Source organism: Micromys minutus (genome assembly GCF_963924665.1).
Source record: "Micromys minutus genome assembly, chromosome: 1".
Taxonomy (NCBI): domain Eukaryota; kingdom Metazoa; phylum Chordata; class Mammalia; order Rodentia; family Muridae; genus Micromys; species Micromys minutus.
Window position 1 is genome coordinate 143660556 of NC_137969.1, and position 16306 is coordinate 143676861.

The window sequence follows — 16306 nt, forward strand, 5'->3', positions numbered from 1 at the left end:
CTCAGTTATTAGCTTAGGTCTTAAAATTATTGGATCTACATCAGTCACTAAACCGGTTCAAGCCTCTGTTATGATGACTCCTTTCTTAGACTTTGGTATTTATGATTATCTTACTCTCTAAATGCAAAATGGCTGCACAGATGATCTTTTACTCAATTGTCAAACAAAAAATACATGTACATAGTATATGTGTGAGTGATCAGAGCCTGAGGTAACAATACAATATCATATATAAATAGGTATATAATACTTGTGAGGCAATAATACAGATACATTGGAGAACTTAAGCATTGCACACTTGTTCATGTCCATTCACACTCCAGGACAGGAGTAGCCATGACTACTGTCCTCAAACAAGTGATGAACACTCTTTCTAGGAAGTTTAAAGTGGGGTTTATCCAATAAAGAATTATCTTTTCTATTTTGTTTTTCTTCCTTTTCCAGTAGGAGGTTTTGGCTTAATTCTGTTTTCCGCTCCCACCCCCAGTGGAAGTAATTCCACAGGTAGACATTTTAATTTATTTATTTTTTATGTTCTGTTCATTTGTGTCTTCAGAGATTAGTCTGTTATTCCACTTCAGGACTCCTTTGAGTCATAAAATACACAAGGGAACACCTTTCCCTCCTCCATTTTGCCTTTACTCCTGCATTTACTACAGAATTTGTACATCTTACTGAAGATGAGAACTTAAGATTGTATAGCTAGATATGAGAAAGAGCCGTCCCGTGTGTATTGGAACCATGGGGGTGATCTAGATGGTGACCTGGTCTCGACTGACTCCTTTTAGGTGAGTGGGACAACTGCTCTGCTACTGATTGTCACCCTGTGGTGTCAGACGAAGGATGTTGCGATGGCAAGGACCATCATCGCTGTCATTGGGGGCCTTCTGGTGTCTCCCCTAAAACACCCGAGAAAGAGGTTCACACTGGATGAAAATGTCCTACCCCAGACCTGCTGCACACACTGCCTGAGCTGAGGCGGGAGCACAGGACATAAGTCTCCAGTACTTTGTTTCATTGTTCCCATTTGACACGCCGAGCTTTGTGGATGAGTCTAACTTTAAGATGAGAAACACTTGGCAGACCTATAAACCTACCAAATGCAAATTCTTCATTGCCTATCCATAAAAGCATATTTGGGATGAATGATCCACACGCCAACTCAACTTTCAAAATGTGTCCTGTGTCCATGCATAGACCCAAACTGAAATGCTCACACGGGAGACAAAGAGATTAAACTCTTATGTAAAATTTGATGTTTTACATAACTCTAATGAATTGTGACAAAGTCTTGCTGGGGGGGGGGGGCAAACAGCTCCAGATGGCAAACATACGCAAGGGATTTAGTCAAACAACCTTTTGGCAAGGATGGTATGATTTTGTAATGGGGTAGGAACCAATGAATCGGAAGGTCTGTGTGGTTAATGATCTACAGTTATTGGGTTAAAGAAGTATATTAGAGCGAGCTTCTCCGTTCACAGATCACCTTTCCTATCAACCCCACTAGCCTCTGGCACAATGAAGTGGGTTACCTTTCTCCTCCTCCTCTTTGTCTCTGGCTCTGCCTTCTCCAGGGGTGTGTTCCGCCGAGATGCACGTAAGAGTTTTCTGTTTCTTCATCTCTACTTTTAGTTTTCATAGTAATGGAAGCCTGGTATTTTTAAAAACTTCAATGTTCCTATAGCTCTGATATTTAGAGTATTTATTATTATTATTTGCATCTGAGAGCCCTTATGTGATTATATTATTCATATATTTTAGATATCTCTGATGAGAATGATGGGGGCATTTTGAAAGCTTAGTTTTAGCTTTCTTTTAATTTTAAGAAATATGCTAGGCAGAATGACTTAAACTACACCGGAACAGCTGAATTCATTCGTCTCAAGGGGCCTGCCTGCTCTACCATGCTATACTAAAAACTAAAGAAGTGTGCACCACCTATTCTATAAATGGAGTTTCCATTTAAATATTTTTTAAATTTTATTTACTATTGTCTTAGTAGACAGAGCATCAAGTCTTGGGTTTGAATGCAAAGATAAAAACAACAAGTTTTAAAATAACATTTTTTTGGTGAAAGAAGAAAACTTTGTAGAGGAAAGGAATTGTTGCCATCTTCAGATTTTCCTGTAACGATTAGAGGACGGCATCTTCGGGTCCTAAGTTAGTGAAGAGAAGAATGAAGTGAAAAGCAGTGTACTATAGCCAGTTGTGCTCAACAACACTTAAATATGTTTTGTGCTTTTTTTCTCCCTGTCCCCACAGACAAGAGTGAGATCGCCCATCGGTTTAAAGATTTGGGGGAGCAACATTTCAAAGGCCTGTAAGTTAAAATGCTGAAAGCCCACTTACGTTTTTTTGTACTAGTTCAGGTCCTAAGACACCTTTTCCCACCACGAGTGTGCAAATTGTAGAGCAGCACCGTCCAATAGGAAGGTGTGCATAGATGGAAAGTCTGTGGATCTGTGCTAAGCAATATGGCAGGCAGCCAGAGATCACACTTAGCACTTAGCACATTGCAAGTGTAACTGAGGAAAACATGTTTAAATAATACTAAATTTTAATTAAATATATCTAGCCATGTGTGGCTATAGCTCCTTTCCAGGAGAGAGAATCTGGAGCCCACATCTAACTTGTTAAGTCTGGAATCTTACTTCTATTTCTGAAAAGGTCTATGAAATAGAGTTTTGGGGGCAGCTCATTTATTAACCCTTTATGCAACAACATCTCATGGTATCCTGAGGACATTATCTTGTCTTTTTTGGTACTGGGACCTTCCACATGTGAAGCAAATGGTCTATAATTAACTCACATCTCCAACCTTAATGATGTTTTAATGTAGTAAAAATGAATGATTAGTTTATTTTTAAAAGGTCAATGTTGTCATGTATTCCAATTAACAGAGGCAGATGGATTAGGAAAGCAATAACTCAAAGGACTTATATAATATATAACTTCGGCATTGAATACATTTAGAGAGTAGTTTGCTTGTTTGCCTCATGATCATAAATCTATTGACACACATATGCACATACACTTCAGCATGGTAGAAATTCATGGGCTGGAGAGATGGCTCAGGGGTTAAGAGCACTCACTGTTCTTCCAGAGGTTCTGAGTTCAAATCCCAGCAACCACATGGTGGCTCACAACCCTCTGTAACGGGATCTGATGCCCTCTTCTGGTGTGTCTGAGGATACCAACAGTATACTCATATAACAAAAATAAATAAATCTTTAAAGAAGAAATTCTCTTTGCTTAGAAAGGCGCATACTCCTGGTTATGCCTCAGGAAATGGCTGAGAATAGGCTTTCAGAATAGGCTTTCGAGATAGTTGTATGAAAGATATACAAAGCATCCAAGGTGTATGCACATACACAATTTACTGTCTAGGAGAGCCACGTGCCTCACACTGAGTTTTGCTTTCTATGTCTTTCAGAGTCCTGATTGCCTTTTCCCAGTATCTCCAGAAATGCCCATACGAAGAACACATCAAATTAGTGACTGAAGTAACCGACTTTGCAAAAACATGTGTTGCTGACGAGTCTGCCGCCAACTGTGACAAACCCCTTGTGAGTACATTCTGAGTCTGAGGATGTGCTTTCCTGCTTTGTGTAATTCTGAGTGGTGCAAAGAAGAGAAAATCATGAGTCCCACACTTAAGGTTCAGATTAATAAAAACATTATTAAATTGCAAGCAAACAGAGATACTCTAGCTATGCTCACAACTTGAAAGAAGATGTTTTTTATACATGGCAGTTGTATTAATTTTGATGACATTTGTCACTTGTAACATTTTTTCCAAGCTCTAAAGGCTGGGTTCTGTTCTCAGAGGCTGATAGCGATAGCATGCTCTTATGCATTCATTGAAAATATTGTTTTGCGATAAGAGTACTCTCCTCTTTCCTGTATCTGCAGTACCATCCAGAAGGTCCATAGAATGTATCTTGTTTGACTGAGAGTCTATGCCAGGTGATCAGTAACTGAGTCCCTCCTCTCTACAGCCCCTTGCAACCATCATTCTCCCCCTGGATTCTGTGAATTTGACCATTTTAGGCACTTTATATGAGTAGTAGAATCATACAGAATGTGCCTGTCTGTGACTGGTTTATTGCATTTACCAAAATGCCCTTCAAGTTTGACCACAATGGAACCAGTTGCAGAATGCTCCCCTTCTAAAGGCTGAGGAGTAATTTCTTGTATATGTTCACCACACTCTTAATCCATCCACCCACATTTTCTTCATCAGTTCATTCGTTAGTGGCTGTTTGGGCTGTTTGTATATTTTAACCATTACAGATGCTGCCACAGTAGCATAAGAAGGCTAATAATGTCTTCTTGGCACCAGCAGATTTCTATGCTACATTATTACCTGGATAAAATTATAGTAGAGCTATTTATTCCTATTTTAGGGGCATGGCTATTTTATATGCAATTAAAAAGTGGGGTTCTCAGTGATTTAGAAATTTTGCTATTTATAGACAGGGCTTCAAAACTGGAGGCCTGAGCTTTTCTGTCCACTTAATCTATGGGCAACCATGTTTAAATGACCTCCACCCCCGTTCTTCTTGCCTCCATCTTGGATACCTTTTCCTCTCATTGTGGTGTTAATACTTCATCTAAAATAGTACAGTTCCACCTCAGTATTCTCCAAAAAATGCATATTTGAAAAGTAATACATTCTGTTTAGATCAGTAAAGTTTCTAGGACATTAAATGATTTTGATAATAAAATCAATGAGGAAGAAAAGGATTATTTAAGAAAATGAAGTCTTTTTAGGGAGATGCTTCTAGAGGGAAGGAGACCTGTATTTTAATTCAGTAACCACTTAAAGTAGATTGTGTCATTCCTCCATTTTACATGAACCATAGTAAAAACTTAGACTTCTCCCAAAGGCACAGAGCCTGTGAGGAGTCATGTGAACTCAGCATGATTTTACCTGTTCCTCAAATTCCCTTGATTTTATTTTTAATTGTAGTGACTTTGCTCCTAGCTTTGAGTGCCATACATACATACAATGCACATGTTTTCTTAATCAAATTTCGTCGGCACATTTGGCTTCGACGATGCTCTTTGGCTATGGAGAAAGTCAGGTACCGGCCGGAATTTGACTGTCCTGTCTTCTTCTTAGCACACTCTTTTTGGAGATAAGTTGTGTGCCATTCCAAATCTCCGTGACAACTATGGTGAGCTGGCTGACTGCTGCACAAAACAAGAGCCCGAAAGAAATGAGTGCTTCCTGCAACACAAGGATGACAACCCCAGCCTGCCGCCCTTCGAGAGGCCAGAGGCCGAGGCCATGTGCACCTCCTTCCAGGAAAACCCTGCCACCTTTCTGGGACAGTGAGTACCCAGACTTCTCTGCTTGGTGTTAGAAACTGGGCAAGAGCTCAGTCAGTCACATTTATGCTGAGAGTCAAGAGATCCCCAAAGTAGCCAATACCAAACCTGGGAATGTGTTGAAATGATTTCTTAAAAACGTAATATTTGGTACCAACAAAACTCTACATAACCACAATAAAAGGTGTGTGTGTGTGTATGTGTGTGGTTTTCATATTCCCTGGATCAATTTCATTTTAGTCAGCAACATCATTACCTAAATTTAACTACTTACCAAAAATGCACACATGTGAACATTTACACACACATACACGCACCCGCACCTCTCTTTTCTCACTTAACAACAGACATAAGGCCATCCCTCATGGGTGGCCACACTGATTGAAACTGGTCAGTTACAGATCCCACCTGTTCCGGAGGGTGTTGGTTGACTGATCATTTCTGTAACGTTGTGTGCTGTGGGGAATGATTGCCTGCTTTCTTCTCCTTTCCAAAACTCAGCTACTTGCATGAAGTTGCCAGAAGACATCCTTATTTCTACGCCCCAGAGCTCCTTTACTATGCTGAGAAGTACAAGGAGATTCTGACCCAGTGCTGCTCAGAGTCTGACAAAGCAAGCTGCCTGACACCAAAGGTAACCAACCCCTGGGAAGACGCTCGGAAGACCAGAGTCTGATCATTTTACAGCTAGATTCAGGATACTCGACTTTCGGAATGAAACTTCTCTTTCCTCTTAAGTTACAGATGGGTTTTGGTTCTTATACCTTTCTTCCTTCCAAAATCTAGCTGTAGTGTGTGAGAGAGAAATTCTTATACATGTGTTACTTGTCCTCTCATTCTACATGGTAATGAAGGCAGCAGAGCAATACTCTGTCAAATTGTGCAGAAACTGCTAGGTGTTTTGTTTGTTTTTGCTTTTATTTTTTATTTTTGGACCTCTGAGACATTTTACTGGAGTTAAAATTCAAGGCAGAGAATTTTTACTGAGGCTAGAAGTTGGGGCTCATTCCTTCCATAAATAATTTGCTACACATATCATTTGTTTATTGGAGGAACTTACTGATTTTATGAAAGTTGATGAAGGACTGAAATGAATTAGTCACAAAAATTAAAAAGTCAGTGCAGGCGCATGTCCTGGGACATCCCCTTCTCAGGACTCTACCCTCAGTAATGTCTCCAATGTGCAGTCCCTAGATGCTATGACTAGACCAGTTTTCTGTCCCCTTAGATATCAAAATAATCATTTGCCAAAAGGGAGTACTTGTGAATTAAGGTATAAATTATCTTTTTAAATTTTCATTTGAATCAAAGATACAACTAAATGACAGAGTTCTTACCTAGCACGCACAAGTCCTGATTTCAACTCCTCCCCACTCAAACAAATTATTTTGGCATAGGGCTCTCTCTCTCTCTCTCTCTCTCTCTCTCTCTCTCTGGTGTGTGTGTGTGTGTGTGTTGTATAAAAATAATCTTTTCTAATTTTTTTCAACTGGATTTCTTTCTGTAGCTTGATTCCGTGAAGGAGAAGGCACTGGTTTCAGCTGTCCGCCAGAGAATGAAGTGTTCCAGTATGCAGAAATTTGGAGAGAGAGCCTTCAAAGCATGGTACATGACACTTCTTTACTATCACAGTTCAGATCTTTCTGATGATAGTTGTCCAAACCAAAAGTCTGTGCCCTTCTAAGGCACTTTATGAAAAGACAAACAGAGGTGAAATCAGAATAATAGAAACAATTTGACATTTTTGTCTCATTGTTTTGGTTTGAATTATTAAAGAATTTAGAAGACTTTTTTTTTTTTAAAGAAGATAGGTCTTTAAAATCTTATTTGTTTATAAAGACTGGGACTTATTTTCAAAGCTTACACAATGCTGTCCTAGTCAGGGTGATTAACTTACCTAATTTATGTTGCCTCAGTCTAAAAGTGGCTTTTAGTTCTAATAATTGAATTTAGTCATCAAGGAAGCTGGAGTTACTACTTCTAATTTTATCCCAACTCCAATTGTGTTCCTAATCTCATGTTTTTGTTTGCCCCCCAACCCCCCTTTGCTTTTATGTACTGTGGCTGAGCCTGGGTGCATCCTTTAATACAGAAGCCAAGAAAGACATGCTGGCCCATCCGGCGCCTCACCTGTTAGCCGATAATGAATGAGCATCATAGAGAAATCTGAGATGACACTCTGTGTTCTTTAGAAACTGTCAGCACAGTTATCCTACGTCATTCCTACTATCCAAATTGTTACAGCCAACCAAATCAACAAACAAAGCAACTGCAATACGAAACAATACACTCTTAGGTAGCCAGTGACTGGTTCTTGGAAAGGAGTCTCTGTATTGGAGTTCAGGAACTGAAGATTATTTTGGAATGAGAATATTAGCTTTTGTCATGGAGCTGAGAGGCTGTCTGCTGGAACAATTTCCTGGCAGGAGGATGCATGATTAGAACTGTCTAGAAGTTAAGACCACCCCCTCTTGGAACTTTAGAATTCAGAGAAACATGTCCCATGATGGGGGATGATGAATCTTCATTCCAAGATGAGAAAATGCTTTTGTGCCATCATGTGATTTAATGCCCCCAGTCCTTTGATTCTGCATGTTGTGACACTCTAAAAGCTAAAGCCTGCTGGTGGTCACAGTGCTTGGACATGATCAAGCCCAAAGTCAGATAAAGCCTTTAACACTTGACTGATGCCCCTTTGGGGAAAATCTATGATTTCAGTTTAACGAGGCCCTAGCTTTCCATTCACCACCCCCATTCTTTTAGTAGATAATTTGCCAAAGAAAAACATAACTGTCATGCCAGACTAGCATTGCAAGAGCCAGCCAGTGGACCTTTATAATCTGTTCCTTTAAGTAGGTTTTGAACTTCAAAGCAGTTTATAACAAGTTTTGCACTTGTTCTAAGTGGTGTCTTCTTTTACTGCTTTCATACAAATACAATATGGTAACAATTCGATGACAGAATTTCTTTCCTTTTTCAGGGCAGTAGCTCGTATGAGCCAGAAATTCCCCCACGCCGACTTTGCAGAAATCACCAAATTGGCAACAGACCTTACCAAAGTCAACAAGGAGTGCTGCCATGGCGACCTGCTGGAGTGCGCAGATGACAGGGTAAAGAAAGAGCCGCTGCACGCTCAGGCCGCAAATGCATGCGTTTGGCTTCATCAGAGAACACGAGAACAACTCACAGATGCAGATTTCTAAGATGCTTTGGGGAGAGAAGCAGGGCTAGAGATCCCACAGAGTGGAGAGGCTCTTAAAAATGTGTTCATCCCTCCGTAGTCTTTCCCCTAATGAGCTGTCTGCACTAAGTACGTAAAAATTCACTGTGATCTCATTTTTCTCCAACACTGTCCTGATATCTCCCTCACCTCTGCTCTCCAAAGACTAAAAATATAACCATACCAGGATCCTCTTCTGCCATAGTACCTTCTGGAAAACTCAAGACAGATAATGTGTGTATGAGCAAGGAAGGCCTGTAATTGTGTTCATCACTGTTTCATCATACATCATATTTTAATGAGTTATTTAGTTTCAAAATGCCTACCCTTAACTTGGGAGGAATTAAAGAAAAAAAAAAAAGCACTAACTTTTACAGAAACAGTAACCCGAATTATCACAGTCGGAAAGACATAAAAGTAGTAAATAATTAAAACGAATTAATTTATATAAATACACACCTTGTTCCTGAACAGTCTTTCTAGATTCTAACTGGAATGTTTTGGTCCTAATATCCAAGTCTGCAGCCCCAGCCCCACACTGCATGGATGAAAAGAATGTGCTTACAGAAGCCACTTTGGTTGTATATGGCTTAGAACAGGATGAATATGTTTTCCCCATGTAACAGGTGGGGGACAAAATGTAGCCAAGATAATTTCTCTAAAGCTTTTGTTTCTGATTCTCCCAGGCCGAACTTGCCAAGTACATGTGTGAAAACCAGGCGTCTATCTCTAGCAAACTGCAGGCTTGCTGCGACAAACCCATGTTGCAGAAATCCCAGTGTCTTTCTGAGGTGGAACATGACACCATGCCTGCTGATCTGTCTCCATTGGCTGCTGACTTTGTTGAGGATAAGGAAGTGTGCAAGAACTATGCTGAGGCCAAGGATGTCTTCCTGGGCACGTGAGTAGATGCCTTTCCTTCTGGAACTTTGACAGAGCTGCAAGGTTTAGGAAGCTACACCAGGCTCTCCTTTGGTGTTAGCAGGGCTTCTGTGGCTCTCAGAAAAATGGTCCATCCTTGCCACTCTCAGACTTTAAATTATCCTGAAAAGTATTTTAAGTAATTTAAAATATTTCTTTATGAATTCCTGGTACATTCAGCATAAACTCAGTGTTCCTTACTTCATAGGAATATTTCTGAAAATCTCTAGAAATATTCTATGAATGTGTAAATGATGTGTACCACTTAATCATTCTTATGGGCATATTTGTTAAGTATCCAACATACATATGAATATATTACCTATGTATCCAGTTCCTTATCCATCTCTGGGATGACAGTAAGGATGTCTACATCTATCTATATGTATATATGTCAACGTGACACTAGTTGTTTCGTACTTGGTTGAAAAGACCAGAATGTTACAGTGTGGCAAGATATGATACAACCAATAACAAAGGATGACTTGTTTTACTAAGTGCAACAATTATTCCCACTCTACAAGGGGGGAGTTAACGCACTGACAGTAAGTGGCCCATGCAGGATACTAAGGTAGGCTGCAGTGGCGAAGCTGAACCTGGAACCCACATTCTTTCTACTCAATTTGTCCTCAGAGCTCACGCCAATGCAGGATGCCTGGGGATGAGAATCGCTATTGAGATTGGTCACGTGACTCTATCACATGCTCATTTAGTTAGCTTGGCCTATGTTCCTCTTAATTAGGTTTTTGTACGAATATTCAAGAAGGCACCCTGATTACTCTATCTCCCTGTTGCTGAGACTGGCGAAGAAGTATGAGGCCACACTGGAAAAGTGCTGTGCTGAAGGCGACCCTCCTGCGTGCTACGGCACAGTGGTAGGTTTCCATGAGCCAAGGACACTGGCAGTGCTGCCGGTGCTCTCTATAGGGAGAAAGGAAGAGATGGATTCATGATCACCGATATGTAGGTCAACCCAAATGCATTCTTGACATGAAGGCAAATGTGAGCTCTTAAAGTTCTTCAACATTATAGGATAAACTCTTTGAATAAAATATAAGGAAGGTTCAAAGAGAGGGAGGAATCTTTGCTTGCATAAAATATTTACAGTAGTGTTTCCTTTTTTCATACCCTCGAGAATAAAATTAGAGAATAAATTCAATTGCCAATTAAAAGTGATTGATGTAACTTAGACTTACAGGCCACTAACCTGTCCCACCATGCTGACAACTATTAGAATTGATATCTCAAAGGACTTTGAGAACTCTGTGTCCTTGAATGACTTTCAAACATTCAGAGAAGGTTTTCGGAGTAGTTTTATGAAAAGTTTTGCTTGTAAGTTGTGGAGGACATCAGGGCTCCCGTCAGCACGTACTGGTTTCTGAATCATTTGGGACCAGAAGAGAGTCAGACTTTACAGAGAAACTGCTGAATACCAGATACCACTCTGTGACTGAGCTTCGGGTGGGTGCTCACATCTCGGAGACCTCAAGAACCAACTAGAGAGATTGCTAAAAGTGCAAGCCACCATCCAGTGAGCTGCTCTGCACTAGGTGCTATTTTAACTTCATCCACTTTGTGGGTTAGGAGACCAGTTCTGTTGCCGAGGACACTTAGCGCTGTGACCTGTAGGCAGGATCTGTTGGAAGCTTGGATGTAGGAAGAGCAGTCACACAACAAGAAAATGCATCTGGTGGCCTGCTTCAAACACAGCCATCAAATCCCAGAGCTGCAGAGTCTCATTCGACTTGTGCCCAACCACCTCGCAGATAAAAGGAACAGTTTAGATGCAAGGTGACAGGTGTGACACAAGGCCTCCTGACTTGTCCTTGGGCAGAGGGACAGCAGTAAGCAGTAGTGCAAAGTGACCTACTTTGGGCTCTCAGGAAGGGGACTGTGAACACAACTGTTTGATCTTGCAGCTAGAAGAATTTAAGCCCCTTGTAGAAGAACCTAAGAACTTGGTGAAGTCTAACTGTGAGCTTTATGAGAAGCTTGGAGAGTACGGGTTCCAAAACGCGTGAGTACTTTTTATCAACTAGTTATTTTTTCCTTGATCAATTTGTAATTATTTTAAATAGTGTATAGGCCATCCAGCATCTTGCTTTCACAGCAAAAACACATTATTTATAATCAATATCTATCAAAAATTCTGGGAAGGAGGTAACTTCATTGGAGGGATGAAGAGAACTGTATCTCTGTGCAATATAAACACTGGTCTCTTGGAGTAGAAGTTTTGAGGACTCAGCAAATCTTGATACATTAGAATTGGGAGTTTCCTTCAAGGGTTAGTTGGAGTTTAAGAGCAAGAAAAAAAAAGAACAATATTTAGTAGAAAAAGAAGTAGCATGCTTAGGCAGTAGAAACTCAAGAACTGATAGAAACATTGAACAAAAGATGTACAAAAAATTTAGATAATATGGAAACACTACATGAATCAGAGTTCACTCTGGAAAACATCACATTTGGGAGTTACATGTAAACTTTGGTAGTTGTGGCCTTGTCTTCCTATGGAATTTTACTCCTATAGAGACTGAGTGATCTTCTAGAGTCATGTCCCAACTCCACAGAACTTTATCTATGGAAGTAAAGGGAGCACACTGGAAGAGATACATTATTCCTTGTTCATTTCACATGCAGTTTTAGCATTCTTCTAATTCTAGAGTTTGGAGTTGGCACTTCTTCACCTGAAATACATCGGCTTTTATCGCTTATGGCACATTGTTAAATGCTAGTTGTCATTAGTTACTAGATAATGTGTCAGGCTAAAGAGATGTCCCCTCCTTACGAGTTTAGTACAGATTTAAAACTAAGACCTTATGCTCCCAGGAGTTTTTCCAGCCACTTGGTTTCTCAGGACAAGGTCTTCCCCAGCATTACGCCATCACCCTAGAAGTAAAGATACTTTGATGAGTGGGGAAAACGTTCTTAGGTGGGTTTAGTGAATCTTTTCTTCTTGAAATATATTACGTCAGGCCAGTTTCCTGCCTGGATTAGGCCACGTGAGTTAGTTTGTTTTGTTGTTGTTATACAGCATTCTAGTTCGGTACACCCAGAAAGCACCTCAGGTGTCCACCCCAACCCTCGTGGAGGCTGCAAGAAACCTGGGAAGAGTGGGTACCAAGTGCTGTTCCCTTCCTGAAGACCAGAGACTGCCCTGCGTGGAGGACTACGTGAGTCTTTTAAACATCAACTAAGTTAATGGGGCTGGGTTGTTGTCTTTAGACCCTGATACATCTCACTTTCAGGAGTGAGGGGGTCCTAATCTGTGCACGTGTGTGTATGGTGTCTGGGTCACGGCCCTCATATCTAACTAAGAAGAAAACCAGTTTTTAATAAGTCTCATGTGTAGTTCCAAAGATAGATAAATTACCATGCCAGTCAAGGCTCGGTTCACAGTGGCTAATTCAATACGACAGTTTTTAGTGTACCAGAAAGTGGGTGTCTGTGGGATACTTGTGACCTCTCTGTTCTGCTCATCTCTTCTTCAGCTGTCTGCCATCTTGAACCGCGTGTGCCTGCTGCATGAGAAGACCCCAGTGAGCGAGAGTGTCACCAAGTGCTGCAGTGGCTCCCTGGTGGAGAGGCGGCCATGTTTCTCTGCTCTGACAGTTGATGAGACATATGTCCCCAAAGAGTTTAAGGCCGAGACCTTCACCTTCCATGCTGACATCTGCACACTCCCAGAGAAGGAGAAGCAGATAAAGAAACAAACGTGAGCGATCTAGCTCTTATTTTTTTTTTTTTTTTACTGCATCTATCTATTTTCATATTGCAAATGTATGGATAGTGAGGACTGTAAACTGGGCAGTTTTTTTTTTTTTTTTTTTTTTTTTTTTGATGCAGTGATTATATTCCTTAGGGAAAAATGTTTAGATGTTGGCATCACTGAGTTGAAAAAGCATCAGAGTTTTTTGCCCATGTGAAAAAATGTTGCACTAAAAACTTTCGTTCAGCTTATCTTTATTACTGTGAGTAAAAACCACAGTAGAATAAAATTCTAGTGGAGGCACAATAAAAAACACTAAACACTAGTCAGTGGATATAGACAGGAAAACTGGTCACGGAGATCATAGGAGTATTTCTTTCAAGGTATGAATAGCTAGCTGAAAATGTTCCATGAAGAAGCCACGCCAGGGGCAAGACAACATCATGGGTGTGACCCATGAGACTAGGATAAGAAATGGCATGAAGGAGGCTTGGATCCTGTTCAAGGGAGAGGTTCCAATGGCATGGATATAGCAGGGTATTGTCATCACCTTTGGGGATATGTCATCACGGTCCCCAGATAGAGTTACAAAACCCATCCCCGACACAGCTCTTTTTCTCTGGTAGTTTGTTCTACAGATGTCTACAACAGAGACCCAGCAACCTCCTGTTGCTTGGCTCGTCAGCTTTTATAGCCTCCTCATTATTAATTTCAAATGGGGCAAATGTTAGAGGTCAGAACTGCATATATTAATAGGTCTTTCAGATTTCCTGAAACTGTAAAACACAGTGTGACCAGCACTGATTGTTCTATTTGGTCTAGCCTTAGGAAAGTGCCACCCACCTACTACCCTATGAACAGTCAAGGTTCCTGAGGTTGGCAATGGTGTGCTTGCTCCTCAAAGCCAAATTTACTTGGCTCCAAGCTTTATAACCTTAAACTGTGGCCTTGCCATCCTTCCTGTCTTATTTTCCTCCACTGGAGTAAATGTTTCCTTGCTGGTCTTGCCTTCTGTCTGACTGCAGGGCTCTTGCTGAGCTGGTGAAACACAAGCCCAAGGCTACAGAAGAGCAGCTAAAGACTGTGATGGGTGATTTCTCACAATTCCTGGATACATGTTGCAAGGCTGCCGACAAGGAGACCTGCTTCTCTACTGAGGTCATAAACGTTTTTGCATTTTGATATGTCCAGTTCCCATTCTCTGTGCAATCGGTCAGGTTTAGAGCTTCGGAACTCACATACTGAATGATGTGGACCAACTAGATTTTGTTCACTACCTAACTGTAATATAAACTGACTTAGGTAGCTCTTAATTTTATCTCCTACCACACTGCTGCATGGTAAATGTTTATTATCACTATTTGGTTTCAAATTTGTGACACATGTGAACACAGTTAGAAATACTTCTAAAGCCCAGAATTGCTAACTCATTTAAACATTGCCCTGAAATGTGACTTTTTAGATTGAGTTATTTTACACACATTTCAGCATCATGTCTGAATCATTTCACATCCCCCCTGAGGCCTAACAACAGTCTGTCCTTGTTTTATGAATTCCGATGGAATTGTAACTAGGCAATGTGCACTGTGGAAGTGCAAATCCTAATTGTCCTGCTAATATTTTTCTAACATCCATCAATTTTCTTTGTGTGTGTGTTCAGGGACCAAACCTTGTTACCAGAAGCAAAGAAGCCTTAGCCTAAACACATCACAACCATCTCAGGTAACTATACTCTGGAATTTAAAAACCTAATCATAATCACTTATCCTAAGACAATCAAGATTGATAATGATTTGCCAAGAGCCACATGGACAAGCGTCAGCTGGCACTCTTAGGTCCTCATGCACGGCCATCAATTTGAGTTCCATCTGTAGATAAGAAACTGGACATAAAGATGTAGGTTAATGCACTTTACACAAGAGGCAACCAAACCAGGGAGAGAAGGAACCAAAATTAAAAATTCAAACCTGAGCCAAAGAGTTAATCATGGTTTTGCTCTGCCTGACATGGACCACTACGTGGAGTTGTCAGGTGAACCCAACCAAGAGTCTCCTCTGAATGAAGTTGAAATCATAGGAATGAACATTTGGGCATCAAAACAGTTGTGTATCAATGATCCATGTAGTCTGACCCAATAATTCTGTGAATTCATTTCACCAGAAGATAAGTGGGTTCTGTTTCATAATAAGAGATCTGCTTTCAAATTTCTGTTGTGCTACATGCTAAGCATTAACAGAACTCATTCTCTTGTGACAAATATAAATATAGACAGTATTGAAAATATAGACAATTGAACAGCCATGTTGATCTATTTTATTTGTAATTTTTTGGAAGAGAATTTTAAAAGCAGGGTAATAATGGAAGACTTTGGCAAAGAATTATTTTCCCATATGAAAACACAAACATTTTTTATTCAAGCAAAGAACTGATAGATATAAGGCTATTTCAAAATCATTTCAGTTTTTTAGAAAGAATGGAAAGTTTTGTTTCATTCTGGGAAGCTTTCATGGGTAATACAATTAGGTAATAAGTAGTGTCTCTAGAAATGGTGAGACTTTGACACCTGAGGACTCTGAGGGGACCACTGATGAAGAGGGGGTGGCACAGCATACATCAGTGTGTCATCTGCCCACCAAGTGACGGATGTCAGCTGAGACTAGGTCACGTGTAGGCTGTCTACACTGGTGAAAATTGAGAAAAAAAACCTAAGAAATTCAACATTTCTAGAAATAGATTTGGAAAACATATTCCATTTTGACAAAGAACATTTACCTTTCTCCCTTTCTTTCCCAGGCTGCCCTGAGACGCAGTCGTGAAGACTCAGGACTCATCTTCTCTGTTGGTGTAAAATCAACACCCTAAGGAACACAAATTTCTTTAAGCATTTGACTTCTTTACTCTGTGCTGCAATTAATAAAAAATGAAAAGAATCTACTCTGTGGTTCAGAACTGTATTTTTCCAAAGGTGCGCCTCACCCTAGCAGCCTCCTAGGCTCAGAGAAACCCCTGGTTCATCTTTATTCCAGCAGAAACAGTAGCTCCACATGGGCAACACATGAAAACAAACGCTGATACCCTCCCAGTATTTCAACATGGCAGAATCCCAAGTGAGAGACTAAAGAGTA

At 40.4% G+C, this 16306-nt stretch overlaps 1 protein-coding gene across 1 annotated transcript; it reads left to right on the forward strand.

The window, feature by feature from the left end:
• Positions 1–1518: 1518 nt before the first annotated feature.
• Positions 1519–14883, forward strand: ALB (albumin; the record flags this gene model as incomplete). The annotated part of the gene is made up of 14 exons (XM_080933142.1): positions 1519–1597; positions 2263–2320; positions 3434–3566; positions 5126–5337; positions 5836–5968; positions 6842–6939; positions 8315–8444; positions 9241–9455; positions 10218–10350; positions 11395–11492; positions 12507–12645; positions 12964–13187; positions 14207–14339; positions 14842–14883. 14 exons carry the CDS (start codon positions 1519–1521, stop codon positions 14881–14883), a joined length of 1827 nt encoding a protein of 608 aa, XP_080789268.1.
• Positions 14884–16306: the final 1423 nt, after the last annotated feature.